The sequence below is a fragment of the Lupinus angustifolius genome, chromosome LG04 (assembly GCF_001865875.1).
Source record: "Lupinus angustifolius cultivar Tanjil chromosome LG04, LupAngTanjil_v1.0, whole genome shotgun sequence".
NCBI lineage: Eukaryota > Viridiplantae > Streptophyta > Magnoliopsida > Fabales > Fabaceae > Lupinus > Lupinus angustifolius.
In genome coordinates, this window is record NC_032012.1 from 24683800 (window position 1) to 24703517 (window position 19718).

General features: G+C 32.2%; 2 protein-coding genes across 7 annotated transcripts; both read left to right on the forward strand.

Annotated features, from left to right (window-relative positions):
* LOC109346471 (transcription factor bHLH128-like) lies at nucleotides 1108-4650 on the forward strand. 3 transcript variants are annotated; one of them, XM_019586043.1, is made up of 6 exons: nucleotides 1108-1474; nucleotides 2485-2798; nucleotides 2928-3059; nucleotides 3556-3621; nucleotides 3803-3871; nucleotides 4370-4650. In XM_019586043.1, the coding sequence occupies exons 1-6, from the start codon at nucleotides 1231-1233 to the stop codon at nucleotides 4421-4423; spliced, it is 879 nt and encodes a 292-aa protein (XP_019441588.1). In that variant the 5' UTR covers nucleotides 1108-1230; the 3' UTR covers nucleotides 4424-4650. The 3 variants fall into 3 exon arrangements, with proteins under 3 accessions (XP_019441588.1, XP_019441589.1, XP_019441587.1); XM_019586044.1 differs by having other exon boundaries at nucleotides 2542-2798; XM_019586042.1 differs by having other exon boundaries at nucleotides 1109-1474; nucleotides 2482-2798.
* Nucleotides 7272-17496, forward strand: LOC109346473. Of its 4 annotated transcripts, none has more exons than XM_019586045.1 (15): nucleotides 7272-7584; nucleotides 7683-7806; nucleotides 8358-8577; nucleotides 8663-8763; nucleotides 9298-9419; nucleotides 9503-9594; nucleotides 10163-10268; nucleotides 11373-11527; nucleotides 13383-13510; nucleotides 13847-13968; nucleotides 15566-15663; nucleotides 15769-16034; nucleotides 16186-16275; nucleotides 16370-16727; nucleotides 16837-17190. In XM_019586045.1, the coding sequence occupies exons 1-15, from the start codon at nucleotides 7303-7305 to the stop codon at nucleotides 16886-16888; spliced, it is 2316 nt and encodes a 771-aa protein (XP_019441590.1). In that variant the 5' UTR covers nucleotides 7272-7302; the 3' UTR covers nucleotides 16889-17190. The 4 variants fall into 4 exon arrangements, 1 of the variants encoding a protein (XP_019441590.1); XR_002107525.1 differs by lacking the exon at nucleotides 7683-7806 and adding an exon at nucleotides 17211-17496 and having other exon boundaries at nucleotides 7475-7584; nucleotides 16837-17099; XR_002107524.1 differs by lacking the exon at nucleotides 7272-7584 and adding an exon at nucleotides 17211-17494 and having other exon boundaries at nucleotides 7704-7814; nucleotides 16837-17099.

A 19718-nucleotide genomic window follows, 5' to 3' on the forward strand; every position in this document is an offset into this window, starting at 1 on the left:
TTGATAAAATCACATTGGGGAGGATAATTGTTTCTTAGTGTTGTATTTCATAGAAGCAATAAATGAAACATTGATGCACCTTTTCCTAATAATAATTCTACATTGTCATATTATTTATAGATATGTAACATTTGTAAATATTTATATACAGTTCGTTATTTTATCTACCATTTATTTAAACTATTGTTTCGAAGAGTCCACAATAATTAAATATGAATGATAAATATAATAATAATAATAATAATGCACTATCAAGATTATTACATCTCTTTCAAAGTTTAGAGATAACCGGCATGGATTATTCCTCTTCCAATAATATTATTACAATTTTTTTATGTATACTCACATGAGATAGATTAAAAAAATATTACTCCTCCATAATTAAGGAAAGTAGTTTTGGGTCTATGTTATGAATACAAAATTATTTTGCTTTGAAAAGCAAAAATAATAGCATGAATTGTGGCACTGTTTAGTATATCAAGAATGTATAAGAGGGGGCATAAATAAATAGAGGAAAATGAAATGAGCACGTGAGTGGAGCGGTGGGCCCCATTAAATCTGACTCAGTCACGTGAGTGATGATATGACGCATGAACCACGTATATAAGACATATCATATATTTACTTATTTCTTTTAGTAAAACCTAACTTATCGTCATAAACCCGAGTAAGGCCCAAAATAAGATAGGGAATATGAATAAAATTGAAATGCAAAACATTAACATGGATTAAAGATTAACTCACACTTCTCACTATCATACAAATTGTCCTAAGAATAACCATAGCTCATAATATTTATTGTTTTATATTCAAAATATCCAATAGTATATATTGGTGCAGTCAAATCCGTATTTCACAAGATGCCATGAATAAAACAAATTCACATAAAGATTTATATACTATCACTATATTATATTATTCAGATTACTTTTTTTTGTAGAGTTACTAATGATTTAATATAAATAGTATACGATACAATAATAATATATAAAATTTCTATATTGTCAGCGTATATATCTTTTTATAAAAAACTATATCTTATATCCATAGTGGCTAAGATTCAATGAATGTAATTTAGTTATAACATTAAAGTTTCTACAAGTGGCATAGTAGTTGGCAGACATGTACTTTTGTAAAAGGCAAGTTGCTCAAAATTCATACATTAATCTCTAATCCGAATCCATTGAGTTTTGAAACTATTACTACGTTAACTTACAAATTAATCAAACAATGTATTCTTCTTCATCTTCTTCTTCCTCTTTTCAATCCGGGTTGACCCGTTACGGTTCTGCCCCCAGTTCTCTCCTTACCACCGCCGTTGACGCCGTCATCAGCGCCGGATCCCACCCTTTTCCTCCACGATACTTCTCCGGTGACTCGTCGGAACCGAGCTCGCTGGCGTTGGGCGGAGGATCAACCAATTTGGTTCGTCAGAAAAGCTCCCCCGCTGGCTTCCTCAACCACCTCGATAATGGTATTATAATATTTACATCCTCGTACTCATGGAACTATAACTATAACTATAACTTTATTTCATGTTCTAAATCTTACATCATGTTGTTTTCTTTTTTAATATTTACAGGGGTTTATAGGAAAGGCTTATTTGAGAATAAGTTATGATCTTTCTATATAAGCTTTTTTTCATAAGATTTCTAAAACTTTATTGGAACAGCTTATGAAAAGTTACAACAACTTTAGCTAGTTCATATTTGTGAAATTTATTTTATAACCTTCGTGATTATCTTTATGCTCTTTGTGATTGATAGGATGTATGTTAATGCTATGATATTTGTTATGAGATTTATTAGAAATGAGATAAGATAGAGTATTATAATCTTAATCGCGTGAAATAAGAAAAAACCGATGAGATTATATATTAGTTCGTTTTTATTATTTGAATACATTTAAAAAAGAAATTATAGAGGTAGATTTTGAAGAGAGAAAAATCATCTAGTGATTATGTATGTAAAGTGAGGAAGGGATTATGAGTATCGACTCTTGATCCAAAAATGAGTATCCACTCTTGATATAATAAGAATAAATTATAATATTAACGAACATATATTTATTGTCTCAAATGTTTATCTGATATGCCGTCCCGCGCTAATGGTAATATGCAATGTTCAAATAAAAATTCAGTTTATATCTTAATTATTGTTGTTTTTGCTTCGTTATCATTGAACAGTTCAACATATGAGGCAAATTTGGGAACAAAAAATTGGTTCAATCTTAACTCACTTATAAGTTGGTCATGTAAACCTCACTTTAAAGTAATATATGGTCTTGTAGAAAATTTTAATGTACAATAAACAAAATCCCTTTAACCATTTTTATTCTTTTGAAGTCAGTCAAAATGTTGATTCAAGCATGAATGGCAAATGATATTGAGTTCATTATCATCATAATTCATTATTATTCTTTTTCACATATGTTTATTGCAAAACATGTTGGAAGAAATCTTAACTCTGCAAAATTTTGCAGCAGGCTTTACAATCACAAGGGGTGCCTCGACCTACACCTCCCATGGTCATGTCTCTAATGGCTCAAGGCTGAAGACTCAATTGAGCTTCACAGGCCAAGATTCTCTTTCTCAGATATCAGAGGTGAATGAGAATATCGAGGAGGGCACCACTTCCGATAATGGCCACCGTAGACCTTTGCATTCGTATGCTAACACTAGCTTTGGAATGGAACCTTGGGATAATTCTAATTCCATTGTCTTCTCCGCCCCGCCAACCAAACGGTCTAAGAATATGGATGGTGACATTCTGAATTGTCTCGATGCCTTGGAATCTCAGGTAAAAAAAATGTATTTCAGTTTTGCCTTGTTTCTGAGTTATGTGCTCTTCGTATTAAGGTCATTTATATTACTTATGAGATTATTTGCTGCTTCACTGTTTACAATTTCGATTCATTCTCCTCTTCAGTTTAGTTTGCCACAAACAACTCTGGAAATGGCAACAGTGGAGAAGCTATTGCATATTCCTGAGGATTCTGTTCCTTGTAAAATCCGTGCTAAGCGAGGCTGTGCTACTCATCCACGTAGTATTGCTGAAAGGGTTAGTAAATTTTGCTTTGAAAAAGAGCTTTTAACATTTTGCCAGCAAAATGGCCTGCCTCATTTAAGGCTTTAGTGTGTATGATGCAATTATGAAAACACTATTTTGGCTTTATTCTCTGTAGATTTTCTGAGAATTAAAACCTTTACCTTCCTTTTCTGATTCAATAATGATGCATGAAACTGTGCATACAAGTATATTTGCTAAAATTGGTAGTGTCCAACATCAATAACAAAAACCTCTTTTTTCGGGTACAATTATTGTTGCTGTCCTTCGCCGGTAAGTCATCTTGCTGTGATTCTTCTCGCCTTCCTTGTTTGTTGTTTGTCCATGAGATGTGCTTTCTGTTATGTGCTGGTATGTTATTTATGCAAGACAAATGGGTTTCGCGATTATCTGGTTCTATAGGAAATTATGAACTAATTAGAGTCCAATCACAACTAGTACACACACAAAAAATTACTCATAACGAGTGTCATTTTGTTTATGCACACAGGAGAGAAGAACTAGAATAAGTGGGAAGCTGAAGAAATTACAGGACCTTGTACCTAATATGGATAAGGTGATCATAGTTCATACTTTATCTATCATTGATGCATATATTTTATCTTCAGCAGTGACTTTTAAGTGCATCCTCGATATTGGTTAAACTTCTATAGCACTATTGGAGTATAATCCACTGAATATGTATTATGATTAACTTTGGTTTCAAATTAAAATTATGCTTAAAAATGTTAATGCAGCAAACAAGCTATTCAGACATGCTAGATTTGGCTGTTCAACATATTAAAGGTCTTCAAAGTCAAGTTCAGGTGCGTAACAGTACCTTAGCTTTTACTTGTAGAATAGGTTTTAATATCTATGCATAGTCGTAGAGGAAAAATGCTCTATTTGAAGACTATTCTTTATGTGAATAGTTTAGCTTATATGAAAAATACAGTCTTCAGTAGAGGATACTCTGCCTCTGGTTTTTTAATAAAATCATCTCTATCAACTCAAAAAAGGTACACAATTGTTCTCCTAAGTCCTGATTTCTTTATGTTACTGAATGTGCTGAACTTATGGTTGACTCGGACTGTTCATTGGGGACTTCATGCATAATGTTAAGTAGCAAGGGTGGCCCACTGCACGAGGTTCCCACGTAATGGGGTCCGGGCCCCACAAGCAGATATATTGTTTCCGGGATTTGAACTTGTAAACTCATAGTCACTAACATACATAAAATATCAATTATGTTGAGAACTGTTGATCTTGATTGCATACATACATCTTTGTTGATCTTGATTGCATGTCTTTTCACCCTCTTTCAGAAACTTCACCATGAACTTGAGAACTGCACTTGTGGATGCAAAGAAAGCACGTGACATGTAATGTTTTTTACGAGATTCTAAGGCAACATGCATAGAAGTAAAGGTTTTGACGGCATTGAATGAAACCTAGTTTTGTACCTTCCTATTTAAGTGGATAATGCACGTATAGGAATATTGTAGAATATCAATTCTCCCATTGTACATAATGTGTTTGTAATCTGCACCATTTTCCACTAACAATTAAGTGTTGCATTGTCAAAACACATGCACCGTTTTCTTCACTCTCTTATGCTCTTTCTTGAAATATTCCATGTTTGTTTTTGGTAATGGCAGAGAAATCCCAACTTGTTTGTGTAATATACTGCACTGTATGCACCTTACCACTCAAATAATGTAAATTTAAATTGTTCAGAGGTGCAAAATAAGTACTTCCTCCCATCTCAATGTATGCATTTTCTCTTTTATTCGCATCTATTATCATTCATATTTAATATTTGACTCTTAAGATATAAGCAGTAACACCGTGAATAATGTATAATTGTATATAAATATTTATACTAACAATTTATAGATATTAGACTCTAAATAATATTCCTTCATTTCGATTATTGTATGGAGTTGCTCCACAATTCCTTCGTTTTATATTTATTTAGCTTTATTATTTAATTGTCAGTTGTGGAAGACAGAATGTTTCACAACAAATAGGTTTTTGAAGTTGAAGGTCAATGAGAGAATAAAAATAATGTTTGGTTTCTATTCAACAAACATAAATTTTATAATATACTTTGAAGAGATTATAACAAAATTGTTTTTTAGCTATCTCAAACCTAGATAGAACCAACAAGGTATTGGTTGATCAGCGTAGATGAGAATCACATGTCTCAAATTATGTCATGTTTTCTGTCTCAAATCAATCATATATTGACATACGAATAAAAGAATATTTTTAAAAATAAAAAGTGGTAAAAAGTAGCACTCTGATTAGTTTGGCACATCGAGTGAGACATTGTTCGGGACATATGATCCATGTCTGGTCTAGTATAACATTTTGTTAAATCCTAGGATGACTAAAAGACTAAAGTTTTGGTTGGGTTCCTGGGAACAATACTTGTTAAGATGACAGTTACACATTCTGAAAGAGATTAATTCTCTACCTAAAAAAATGAAGATATACCTTGATAATACTAAAAAAAATTTAGATAGAATACAACCTAGACAATTTATGGGGAAATGGAAAACAATTACTGGCAGAACTATATCTCCAAACATTCAATCATCATTTTCCTAAAATTAAGAGATAAATAAGGTATATAATATCATTAACATTTCTTATTCATTTTGAGATATATTTTAGTTTATTACAATTTTTTTTTATGGTGAGTGTAGTATAAGAGAGTTTAATATTAAAATATAAATATTCTTTTTATACTTTCTAATTTTTTATTAAAAAATAACTTAGTATCATACTCCTTAAATATTTTTTTCACTTTTTTAGATGTCGCAATCCCCATGGCTTTAGAAGATTGGGAAATTTTAAATTGTTATAAGTGCTTGTTAAATAAACTTTTCGTGGTCATAAATTTGATTGGTATATTAATTATGTCATTGTCTATATTAATATTATGTATACTAGTGTGTACAGGCACTTCGCACCTGCCGACGAATATTGTGTGATATTACATATTCAATTTTTATATATTATACTTTTTTGTTTATGATAATGTTTAATTTAAGGTGAGATATGTGGTTAATTAATGTATATGTGGTAGTTACTTAGGATTATATAGTTTTTTTGTAAAAATTAAATAATGTTAAGGGCAATATAGGAAATGAAAATTACACCATGAAGGAAGTTATTTTAAGTTTTGGCTTTATATATAGTATAGATACCAAATGCAACCATCTATAACAGTAACATAAAAAACCCGTATTAATCTTCTAATATATCAAACATAATTTGGTTATTTTTATGTAGTTTTTGTTCAACCTTTATAATTTTCTTAATTTTTGGTTTGCATTTGAACTTCATTGCGCCTTCTTTGGGTAGTTAATATTGTTCTTTTGATGAAAAATGTATAATAGCATTCAAAGCGGTAAAAAGTTCAATTCCTATAAGCAAAAATTTTCAAGAGGAGTAATTACACACCCCGAATGATTAGTTCTTTACCTATAGGGTAAAGATATATCTTTGGTAGTACAAAAAAACGTTGAAAAAAAAGTTCACTTTTTTAATGATATTATAAACTCATAACTATTATTAGTTTATTAAATTCATTAATTTATTGTCGATAAATTAAATTCATTAATTTATTGTTGATAAATTAAATTCATTAATTTATTGTCAGATAAATTAAATTCATTTATGCTTTAAAAACTAGATTCAATAATCACAACATGTGTGTTTGAATATTTTTTAATTTCCAATAACATTTGTTAAGAAAAACCAATATGAATAGTTCCAATAAAGGCATGCTATCCAATGAAAGTAGATAAGAGGAAACAAAAAATGATAATTATTAAATTTTAAAGTATAATATAAAAATATAAAAAAAACTCTTAAAAATTCGGGGTGTGTAATTGTGTGATAAGTTATAAGATAAGTTGTTGAAACTAATTAAGAATAATAAAGATGTTGCTATTATAGAAAAATATAAATTATATTTCTAGTTTATAAAAATGTATAATAAATTATAAAATATTAGGTGAAAGAAGGCATTCTAAACATTACACTTGTGATTAAAAACTGTAATAAAAAATTGTTTGAAAATAGTAACAAAAGTCAAACAAACCTTTATTTAGTTATATTTTTTCAGGTGTAAAATATTAATTATATTAAATAATAATATAATAATAGAATAATAATGGCAGGTGGCAAGGTATAATTGGGAAGTGCAGAAGAATAGTTGTTGTTGAGGAATGAGGATGAAGAGAAGATGATGATGGGAACAATGGGAATGATATCAAGAATTCGACGCAGCAGCATAGTTTTAGGAACATTCAACTTCTTCATTCTTCTCATCGGTTCGTTTCTCATTTCTCAAACTCATCGCTTTTGCGATTCTCATTTCGTTCTCCCTTTCGTTCCTGTTTCCGTTTTCGCTCTTCTTAGGATCATCGTTATGCTGCAAACCGCTATTGCTCAAGAAGCTACTGCTAAGGTTATACTTGAATCTCCTTCTCATCCTGTTGATGCTGTTCAACGCCTTCAGCGACGGGTAATTTCGTTATTATGTGTTGTTTTTTTCTCTTCGTTTTCATTTAATTGAATTATTTATATGATTTATGATGTTTTGTTATTGTTTTGAATGATTAGGTAAGGTATTTGAAATGGCTATGGTGGAGTCGATGTACTGTGGCGATTATAGTGTTGCAATTTCTATGTGCAGCTTACCTTATTTTTAAATATGCTGATTATTTCTCCAATCGTTGTGTTTTAGGTAGCTCAGTGAGTTCATTCTTTAATCTTTCTCTCTTAAATTTCTGTTATCAGCGTGTGTTTGATAACCAGCTTCATTAAATGCATATTCAATTGCCGTTTATTACATGAGAGTTTATTACTTTTCTTTTGAAGTTTTTTAGTTTATTTCATATGAACTTATCTAAATAAGCAATAATGAGTTGATATAGGAAGGTTGCCAGTTATTTTATATGCTCAAGTGAGTATATGACAAGTGTAAATAAGCCTTCTGCTTTCAGACGCTCGTTAATGTTAGTTCAATTGATGAGTTGTTTGGACTTTGAAGGAGCTTACAGAGAGCTTATTTTAGTTTAAAAGAACAACTTATGAAAATAACCTTATAAAAATAACTTATGAGTTCAAATTTTGGAAACAAACTCTCAACTTATGAGGGGTTAGGCTGCGTAAACTTGACCTCCTTGAATCCCACCTGGTGGTAGCCTCGTGCATTAGACCACTTTTTTTTTAAATTATTACAGTTTGCTTACTATTTGTTGGGAATCTTACACTCATGCAATTGTTGTGATGCAGAAATGAAACTGAACTCTGCCTGGTGGATGCCAAAGTTACTATCCGTGTTCATTATCATGGTGTTTTTCGTGGCTCTAGTACAGTGTTTCACAGGATCAGATGTTTTAAGATGGAGATATTTCTATGAAACCCATGATAATGCTTGGAAATGTCATTATATGGAGGTGTTTGACCATGGCATACGTGAGACCTTGTGTTGTCTGGGTCGGGTTAAGTACTTGTATATATACATGAGCTTTCATTTGCCTATCAAAGTTTTCATTCTATTTTTACTCTGACCCCTGGTCCTTTAATCATTTTTGTAGGAGTGCGTTGGAAGAAGATGAAGTCTATTCAGTTGCACGGTTATTAGGTGATCTTGTTGCTTATCGTGCTTCAGGAACTGGGCACATGGAACTCTTGGCAGGTTTTTTCTCATTTTCCTCTGTAACATGTTTACCTTTTCTGGTTGGTATATATCGTGCACCACCATCCTGTAGGGGGTTCGATAGTTGAAAGTGTGTTATTATATTTTAAGGTAGGCATAATATACCTTAAACAAAGGAGCAAAATATGACAGAATAAACGACTGCAACCCAACTAACAGTGCCTTATTATATTTTATCTGGTTTCAGACAAAAGGAACTGGAGAGGCTACTCACATGTTTAGTGGTTTATTTTGTTTTGCTCCCCCTCACACACACACACACACACACACCTTTTTACCTAAATAGCAGCTTCCGGTATGTGCTTCTGTTCATCAATGGTCAGGATCAGGAGCGCATGTGGTTGCGTTTATCAAGTTGAGGGTTGTACCCTTTGCATGATTTATACTATTATTCAAAGAAGAGTATTTGTGTTACTGTGTCATTAGTTATTTTGATCTCACCATTTTCCCATTAGGATTTACCTGAACCAATACCACTTTGTAGTGAATGACTCTGATGTTTCTGTTATTCAGGTTTAGCTTTACTTCAAAGCCAATCAAAATCTTCAGAATCCTATGAAGAATACACTGAAGCACCAGAGATGCGAATCAGGGAGGCTGCAGCTCTTCACAAATTTGCTGAAGCGGCATACACAGTATTATATTAAAAACTTATTCCAAATTAATGTTCTTTTTTACTAACTTTGTTTGAACATTTGTCCTGGATTCAATTATGCAGGGCCCATTGCTTGATGTTGGACGAAATCCTTTCATATTTCCTTGTGCATGGCTCTATAGACAAGGGATTTTATCTCCTTGGACTCGCAATAGGTGGTATTTTGTTGGATATTCAATTCTATGGTGTATATAACTAAATTATTAGTAACTTGAACTATGTGGTTCACTGGTTATTGGCTGAATGATTGCACCTTTAGGGTCAAGCTGGTCTTCATTTGTTCATATCTTATAACTGGTCTATGAACTCCAACAAAAGAATATTGCTTATCGAAGATATATAACATGGTTGAAGGGCTTTACTTTATTGGTTGGTTTCTAGTTTGATTGATCGCCCCCCTTTCTTTTTCATTCAGTTTATTTAGAAAGATTCTTTCCCACGTATGTAGCTTTTCTCTTCTCTCTTTGTTGATGTTTCTTTCATCAAAAGAAATGAAATTTATTATATTGAAGATTGATGTAGTTGTCTAGTGGATCAACACAGTGTTACGGTACATACATATTTTCGAATTCATTTCAGAAAGATCATAAATTTTAAACCTGTAGATGCCGTCTGAAAAGTTGTGCCCATATTTTTCTGTAGGATTTTTCATTTTCTCTGCTCAATCTTTCTCTTTATCCATTTCTGACATTGTGAATCTGTTTTCCTGTTTCATCTTCTTAGACGACCTGCATTGGATGGTGATAACTGGTGGCGAGGTCATGCAGCAGCCTTTCTAAAGTATGTCAATTTGCCTCCAGAAGTGCTAAGGCATGGGCGAGTGAGCCAGGTTAGAGAATTTAAATATCGAAGTGTTCTGCTCTACACGAGATCCTTTGGTCTTAGGAGACAGGCCAGTAGGAGCGCTCACTAGGTTTTGTGAAGAACAGAAGAAGTAAAGGATATGGATATTAGAGATAATTAATGACACAATGCTGAAAAGATGTTGCCACCATTATGTTTGAAATAACTTTGTTGAAGGCATCTCATTATCAAATAAGAAAACAGTCATAAAAGCAATAGAAATGTGTCACCACCCAACAACAGTTTATATCTTTTGTTTAGCTTCAAGGGATTTGTTAAATAAGGGAAGAGAAGGCATTGTAGCATTGAACAAATTATGGCCTCTCTTTCATGTTTGGCCCATGTTCTTGAAGTAAGGGTGTCTCCCTAATACCCCTGTTCTTCTCTAGATCTGCTAGTTTCACCCTGACAGTATCATAAATCAAGCCAATGCATAAGAATTTACTGCATTTCCATACTATTAAGTTAAGTGAAAGAGATAAGACATAATCTGGATTATACATATTCAAGGGGTTCAGGGGTTGGTATAGTTCAGGTTAGTTTTTCTTTTTCTTACTAAGAATGACTTCTTATATTCCGTTCTTCTCCAATAAGTTTTTAAATGTAAATCTGATCAAGAGTGGCCTTTTGAGTACAGATATGAGAAATTCTTTTTGGCCTTAATTTAAGAAAGCTTGTTTCATAGGCTGGTTATAGCTCATTTTAGAATGCACGGATTGCTTCAAATGAAGATTTGCACTTTTTAATATACTGATTAAATGAATATGTAAAAAGATGTGAACTGGCCAATTTAGAATTATGCAGGAATTTACCTAGATTTTGGTTAATATGCCATGTAGGCATAGGCATGTACTATAGACTGACTTACCGCTGCTTGTTTTTTTGTTTCATTTTGATTAATCTGTATATGTCCTGGTTTTCGGATCCCAATTGATTTTAAGTTTTAAATGTGGGGAGCTAGAGCTATCCAACTTGAGTTTAAAATTTACTTTTTTAATGTGCTGTATGATATTGTAAATATTTCTGTTCACATTCTTCTGGCTAAATCAATATATATAAAAGGATTACTTTTGTCTGATACCCATGCCAGGTCAAGTGTGAAGCTGCATACTTTATTGTGGTTTTACATCATTTACAAACAGTAGTAATTGCTATACGTGGAACTGAAACCCCTGAGGATCTAATAACTGACGGGCTATGCAAGGAATGCACCCTTTCTGAAGAAGACTTGTCTGGCTTGTTAAGGTATTTTTCAATGTCTCTCCTTCTCACCCTCTGAATGCATACACAAACTGATATAGATCCGTACAGTGGTAGAGAAGAATTGACAATTAATTCATTTATAGAACTCTCATGAACTGTATAATTTGTAACCCCTTTCACACACATTCTAATACTTATATAGCTTATATACACATGCATATACTAATGCGCTTAAACCTGAAAAATATGAACATGCATTAGCTCAAACTCGTATGGAAGGTTTTGCATGAAGGGGGGATGATACTGTCCAATAACTAACGCTTTCAACATTAATATAAGTGAAGGGGAGGATGATACTGTCCAATATCTGTTGCTTTCAAGTCATACACAACCTTAAAATAAGTGTTTCACATCTATCCTTACCCGATTTGGATCATCTGGGTGGCTAATGTTGCAAGTTTCTTACTTCATTAGCAATTACTATGCGTTAATGGATATTGTATATAGGGACTCTAGGTTTATTCCATGTTTCCAACCCTTACTGAAAATCCTATATGGCTTTGTGACTTTGTTAATTAATTGAAGCTAGTTTTGTTTGGAGTTACAACAAATATTGTCAATAGATAATTGAAGATCATATTTTTAAAGGAATTAGGAAGTGTCAAGAATGAGTAAGAGAGAAAACCCATGGAGTTCCCATTCATAATTATGTTGGGCTACATGGTTACTACATGTATGCTAACATCACAGATCACTAGCCTATTCACAAAGACAGCACATCTGTAGTACAATATTTGAGTTTGCTCATGTCTTTTGTCTTGAACTGGAAGTGATCAAAGAGATGATGTTTTAGTTTATCAATGCATTCTTTCTCACTGCTTATGATGACACCGTGCTTGATTTATCAATACCTTATCACAGTACCAAGATAGGAATATTTTGACCACCAAAACGATGGCTCAGTTTGAAACATACACAAACAAATAAACTATCAATAAATCTCAAAACCTGACCTGCTAAAATTGTATACAACCGCATATTATCTGGCATTGTAAGTCAGATCTGATTTGTTTTTCAAATGACTATGCAATTGGTCGTATAACTAAGAAACTGATTTATGACAGGTTATGCTGCATAGATTTAAAGCCCCACACATTGGTAAATGACATTCCTATTGAGTTTTTTTTTTATATCTGAAGAAAGCTTCACAGGAAACTACAATTAGTCCATATAGTTTCATTCTATCGTTGGTCCCTACATTTTCACTTTTATGGATTTTGGTCTATGTTGTTATATATTATTTTTATAAATGAAGAACTTATATACACAGAGAGAGAAAATAATAGTACAATAGAAGAAGAATAAGAAATCCTCAGGAACTAAAGAAATAAACTAAGCTGAGAATACAAAGAGATAAGCAAAAAACTAAACCAATAACATGCAACAAAGCATGGCAGTCTCTTTGCAAATCGGACAATGAGGTTCCTCTAAATAGACCGTGTGCAGGACACCACAAAGAGGCTAGGTAAACATATTGGTCCCTGTATTTTTTTTTACTTCTTTTAGTTTTAGTGCATAAAGTTTGTACATATGTTACTGTATTCATCCTTACTTTTCATGAGAATTGGTACTTACAATTTCAAATTATTAAGCTATTACTCCTTAAGGGACTCCAATCCAAGTTAGTGAAACTATAAGGATCTACACCCGAACTGTAGGCATTAAAATCTAAATTGAGTGAAACTATAAGGACAAATTGTTTAATTCAACCCTTACAGTTCTATTCCCAATTTGTAATTGATTCTTCGCCCCAAAGGCCCAAACTAAGCACCTGTTTTACATGTTCGAACACAATATTTTGGTCCCACACTTCAATATTTTGTGTACCTGTTTGCAGTTGCAGCTACATTCATTCTGAGGTAAAGAACAATGTGAGTTTATCATTTCCCCACCATGGGCATTCAGGTATAGTTGGGGCTGCACGGGAGCTTTATATGCAGATTGAAGGAAATCCTGAAGACAATGGTAAAGAATGCTTCAGTTTCTTTAAACTCATGGTTCTATGTTCTAGAGAGTCAAACTTATTAATTCGATTTTATTTTTATTTCTTGCTAAGACAAACACTTTGTGAGAGTGAAATAGTCACAATAAGCAATTATTTAATTTTTTAAAGTAAAACAGTACTTTTATATATCAATTCCCAGAATAAAACCAAAGTTTTGTTTAGTTTGTAAAAATATGACTTTGTTTCATGTGATTAACCCCACCCATTGGGAAAAGGCTTGGTCATTGCCGTGAACTTTGTTTCATAAGGTAAACTGCAGCTTTTGACAACAGTTGCTTTTCGAAATGGTGATGCAGACTCTGAATCCAACGGGCTTCTTTCTAAATTACTTGGAGTAGGTTATGAATGCTTTGGTTATAATCTTCGCATTGTTGGGCATTCACTAGGAGGCGCTATAGCTGCATTGCTTGGACTGCGAGTATGTCATTTCTCTCTTAAAAAGGATGTGCTTACTTTCTAATTTACTACTTCAGTAGACATAAACTATGAAACACAATGTCTGAAATATGGCACTGGAATACAACAGTATATATATGAGCTAGTGAAGTGAAACTAAATATGTCAGCAATATGGAAATTCTAATTTGGGATAATCTTGGTTTATATATTCAACTTGTCAAAAAAAACTTGCCAAGTTTTACATTATTTCCTGATAACGAGCCTCACAAAAAAAATTAAGGGCCACCATTTTACCATGCAAGCATTTTAAGATTCCAAAACAAAAAGATAAACTATATCTTTCACCTTCATTATTTTCATACACAATCAAAAGTAAGAAAAGTTTCAATCTACTAAGCCCTTTCTGAAACTTATTAAGAAAAAAAGAGAAAGAATTTGTTTGGATTACTTTGCGAGAGCCATGTCTTTCAAGTTTCAAGCCATCTTGGGGTGTCAACTTAGTGTCCAATATGAATCCCAGAGGTGGCTAGCACATGAACAGGCCGACAAAAATAATTTTTTAATTGGAGTATTGGAGACCTAGTGATTATGTCTGTGTCAAAAGTGTATTTGACAATCTGGCACCTCACTGTCTGTGCGTCATAGCACATAATCTACCATTTTGATTGTATTAATAACTAATTACTGATTGAAAGGCTACAACACCAATGGTCAAAACTTTGTTCATTAGGTGGGATACGTGGATCAAACAATGCTATTGTGTTTTGAATTATACTATAGTTGAAAAGCTACTCTGAAATAAACTGTATATGGAAAACAAATTTTCCTTGCTTCCTTATAAAATGAGATTGTAGATGCAAATATGAAATACCACATATTTTATATCTTAATATGGGAAAAGCAACATTCTAGAAGTATGTGCGTCTCATTTGAATTTGGTTTTTAGCTTAGTTTATTACCCGAAAATGTATGGTGAAAACTATGAATCAGGTTGAACTTTTATGCCAATGACCCTTGAATATGTAAAAGACAGCAAAGTACTGCTCCTGTTCAATTTGTATATACGAAAAGGATTTGTCCTAAAATAAATAACAGAAATCAGATATAAGATTTTACCTTGATTTAGTTCTTGGTTTAGCTGTATAGGTATGCATTGTAATTACCTTTCGTCTTGGATTCAAGGATCTATTATTACTTTGCACTTCTCACTTCTTTCATAAAATAAGAACTGCTTTTGTTTGCAATACTCAAGTTAGATCAGACTTAGGTGTTATTAAAAAAGTACATTAGGCACTTAGAATGATAATCTCTATTAATGTAATTATGACCAGGAGTGAACATGAAGAAGTGCTGAAAACATTCATCTCATGTCATTAAATCATAATTATTTTCTTTAGTATTGCATCATTATTTTTATTAAATGTAAATAGTTTCTTTTGATATACCTTCAGCACTTAAAAGGGAAACTTTCTTCACACAATTCAGTGCTGAATTTTGTCACTCTTTCTCAAACACACTCTTAGTTGATGAAGTTATTTTCCGCATCATTTTCCTGTTTTCTTTTTTCTTTTTAATATTTTCTCTTTCTTTCTCTTTCTTTATGATTCTTTTCCACAGCTTTACAACCGTTACCCTAATCTGCATGTTTACTCATATGGACCACTCCCATGTGTGGATTTCGTGGTGGCAAATGCATGTTCAGAATTTGTAACAAGGTAATTGCACTAGTTAAATTAATACACTAGTTTGATGGTGGCCAATTCCCTTTTGGAAACATTTTCAGTTTCCCTTGCCTCTTGCTTTCATTCTTTATGATGCAGCATTATATTTGGAAATGAATTTTCGTCACGCCTTTCAATTGGATCCGTTATGAGGCTAAGGGCAGCTGCAATCACATCACTGTCACAAGATCCTAAAGCAGATGGTGCCATGATTTTCAAGCTTGCCCGTCGCTGTCTAACTATAAGCAAATATCAAAGAAATAAGGTTGAGGCAGAGGATGAATCTCATTATTATTCAGGAGCCATTGATCGGGAAGATTTAAACCATCAAATAAGCAGAAGCCAGCATGAGACTGACAATAAAGGTTGAAAATCTTTTATAAGATAATAAGCATACTGGAGAATGCATATTGCCGCTACTATTATGAGTGATGGAAATCATATGCGTTACTTTCATTATTTATCACACTAGGTTGGTGAAAGGTGTTTTTCTAAAAAGACTTCCTATTGCAACAGGCAGCAACAAACAAGAGATTCAAGAAGTTTCACTCTGGTCTGAGACTGCAGCTGACACTAGCGGATATGCACATTCTTTTAGTAGCGAAGGTTGCAAATCTCTCTCTTAGTTTTTTTAATATTCTATATTTTGGAGTGGTGAGTGTTTATATTGTTTACCTAACTGGGTTCTGTTATATTGCAGGCAACCATGATCATGAAGAATGCTCACTCTGGACCGACACTAGAGCTAGGGACCATGTTGTTGAAATTGATAATGCTGCATTCACAAATCCTTTTGCTCCTTCAATCGATGATCCCGTGTCTCAGTTTATAGATACTGTTCCAGATTCTGAAAATCAGTCTGATGGTGATCCTCCAGATATGTATCTGCCGGGACTTGTAATTCATATTATACATGAAGAGAAAAAATCTCAAACAGCTCTTACATCTTGGAGATTGCAGGAGAGGGGAAAATGTTATAGAGCGTACATAGCTAAGAGAGAAAACTTCAAAGATATCGCCGTTTCACCATCCATGTTCCTTGACCATCTACCTTGGAGGTATGGCATCATATTACAAACAAGCCCTTTCCTTATTTCTAAACCTAAAAGATTGATAAGTTTTAGCATAAGTTATTTTGACACTTCTGGTCAAATTCTGAACTTTCAGATGTCATTATGCCTTGCAAAAGATATTGAAAGCTCAAAGTGCTAAAGATTAAGTTATAGAACCCCACTTCATCAAATCTATGTTGGAGACAGATCTTGTGCTTACTCTGACATTCACTGAGACGTCAACTAGAATGATTTTTTTTACTTCTGGTTCTTGTACTGGTGATGCTTACGAATGAGATCAAGATCTATAACTAGGAAGTGCTTTTGAGTTTTGACAAGTTGGCCCTCTTATGAAGAGTAGTATATCATCTATGAAAGGTACAAATGTGTTTATTTTCATGATATATATATAAAAAAAAATATTTATATCCTTTTAATTCATATATGTTTCTTAATTTGCTTATGCTGTAAATGATTTTCCTCTAACAGGCTATCTCTAACATTAAAGAATCTCTGTCAACTGTTTCCCCCTGACTTTCTGTTAAAATGCGATCAATAAATCTGGCCTTCCAAGGCTATATCAAGTTATTCGTAGCTTTTCCTATTACAACGGTAGCTTTCCCATTACCTGATCCGTTTTAATGTTAAAAATTATCAGTGAAAAGAAGTGTTTTAAGATATAAGGCACTATAAAACCAAGGTTTACTTGAGCCACATTACAACCAATGTAAAAGTGGGGTTTTCTTTTTATGGTAGCTTCAATTATGGGTATGACTGGGTTGGTTACATCCTTTAAAAAGTATAATATCTATGTACTAGAGTGGTGTGATATTCAATTATGATTGTGGTGTGCATATGCTGACAAGTAACATTAGGATTTCAAATTTAACAATAAATTTTGATATAGGATAATTAGTCATATGGAACTAGTTAGTCAGATTACATGAAGTACAAGTATAGAAACCAGGCTGGCATAATTAATACATAGAACTGTTCTATAAAAATTGACACTACTGGGACATTGGCACTCATTTGTATATGTGTCAAAGATACATATTGATAGTCACTGAGATAGCTTGATACTCATTTGCGTAAATGTCTTATTTCATGTTAAAAGTTGTATTCTTAATATTGGTCAAAGTAATGATATATTCTCCTATTAAATCTTCATGTTTATGAGAAAATGACATATTTCTTTCATAAATCAATCATTGATAAACATAGTATCACTTTGTGATACATATTATTTCTCATATGCTGACAAGTAACATTATTGTTAATGACACATTTCATTAACAATAATGACATAGACAGATGAGTTTCGATATTTGTATAAAAAATAAGATCAATCTGAACCCTAAATAGTTGTAGACCCATAAACTGAAGCCCAACTTAACTCAACCCAGGACGAAATTGTATCTCATTATGGAAGCATTAATACTTTTACACCCCTGCCCTGCTTTTCTTTCAAACTTTCCTTTTTCACACCGAGAAGTTCCTTTTTAAAGGAAAGTCAACAAGCTTGCACCTTGCAAGAAGTTTTTTTAAATGTAATAGAATTATGTCTACCCAAAAAGAAAAAGAAAACTAGATTGAAATTCTATATTTAAGGATAGTCTTCATCAAAAAAACTTTAAGGAGGTGCGGCCTGAGCAATAGAGCAGTTCCAATATGCAAAAAAAAAAAAACTGAAGGACATCTGAATACTTCATACGATCATAATAATGATAATACCAAGTCTTATGATTTCTTCATTATTATTATCATCAGTGATTTTTGGTTTCCTACAAATATTCTCACACTGAAGTCAATCTTGTTCAAGTCAGGAATATCCACATTAGTCTTATCATTAGTATTTGATAAGGGTCCATGTCAACCTCAATTTTGTTATTTTAATAAATTTATCTTTTTTTATTTTAATAAATTTATCTATAGATTAGCACTTACATAAATAAAACTTTAGGTATAAAATAATGGTAGATTTAATTTCATAATGATAATATGAATATGACCTAAGATAAAATATAAATTCTTAATAATGTCACAATAGAATAAGATAAAATTACAATGTCTAACTTTTAATTTCCCTTATACTTTAATTAATAATAGTATATAGATATAGATTAGTAAAATATGATAAGATAAAGTTATGTCGGATAACTATCTAATTCCCATTATAATAGTAATTATATATAATTATTATTATTATATACATATTTAGTCATTATTTAGGCAAATTAATTAATAGAATAAAAGCTTTAAGTAAACACTATGATATAGAACCTTCTGACTCATTTATCCTTTATAGATCATGTGAAAGTATAGATAGGAACTTGAATGGGGGAATATATAAATAATCATATTGAAAATTCTTTTATATGTAACAAAGAACCACACTTCCACATCTTAAAAAGGATCAACTAATTTGTATGCATTATGGATGCAGATCTAAACAATGTGAATCATAAATTATTGACATTTTCAATTTCAGTGAAATTTTGGCTTCAACATACAGGTAAGAAACAATTTTAAATTGCTATCTCATGTTGTCCCTTATAGTCTTGGGAAGAAATATACCAGAAAGAATAATTTTGAATATTTTATTTTATTGAGTGACTAATTCTACTTTTATTTTGATCCACCCATCTCAATTATGTGTTAAATTTGATCTCATCACTTTTTATAACATTGCTTAATTTTACATTTAGCCTTTACCTGTTCTGGTCAACATACATTTTCCTTGAACATGTACCTGCTATTTCACTAAATACATGACTAAATCCAATTTTCATGTCCATCATAATTCTAGTACTATATTGTCATCCTAGTTTGCTGGATTTTATTTTCTATTTTTGACTTTTAATTTTAATCTAACATGATGATTCTCCTACAGCAAATAACCCTTAAATTTTGGTTATTCATATGTTTGCTTATAGCCTTTTTTACCACCCAAGCTTTCCCACCATTTAAGACCAAACAAAGTTATATATATATATA

What these genes read in the sequence shown, in the direction of transcription:
- LOC109346471 (XM_019586042.1), top strand. Translation starts at nt 1,231, where the DNA reads ATGTATTCTTCTTCATCTTCTTCTTCCTCTTTTCAATCCGGGTTGACC. An exon ending in CCTCAACCACCTCGATAATG is followed by an intron (nt 1,475 to 2,481) that starts GTATTATAATAT and finishes AAAATTTTGCAG; the next exon opens with CAGGCTTTACAATCACAAGG. An exon ending in CACGTAGTATTGCTGAAAGG is followed by an intron (nt 3,060 to 3,555) that starts GTTAGTAAATTT and finishes TTATGCACACAG; the next exon opens with GAGAGAAGAACTAGAATAAG.
- LOC109346473 (XM_019586045.1), top strand. Translation starts at nt 7,303, where the DNA reads ATGATGATGGGAACAATGGGAATGATATCAAGAATTCGACGCAGCAGC. An exon ending in GGCATGGGCGAGTGAGCCAG is followed by an intron (nt 10,269 to 11,372) that starts GTTAGAGAATTT and finishes TACCCATGCCAG; the next exon opens with GTCAAGTGTGAAGCTGCATA. An exon ending in GACTTGTCTGGCTTGTTAAG is followed by an intron (nt 11,528 to 13,382) that starts GTATTTTTCAAT and finishes ACCTGTTTGCAG; the next exon opens with TTGCAGCTACATTCATTCTG.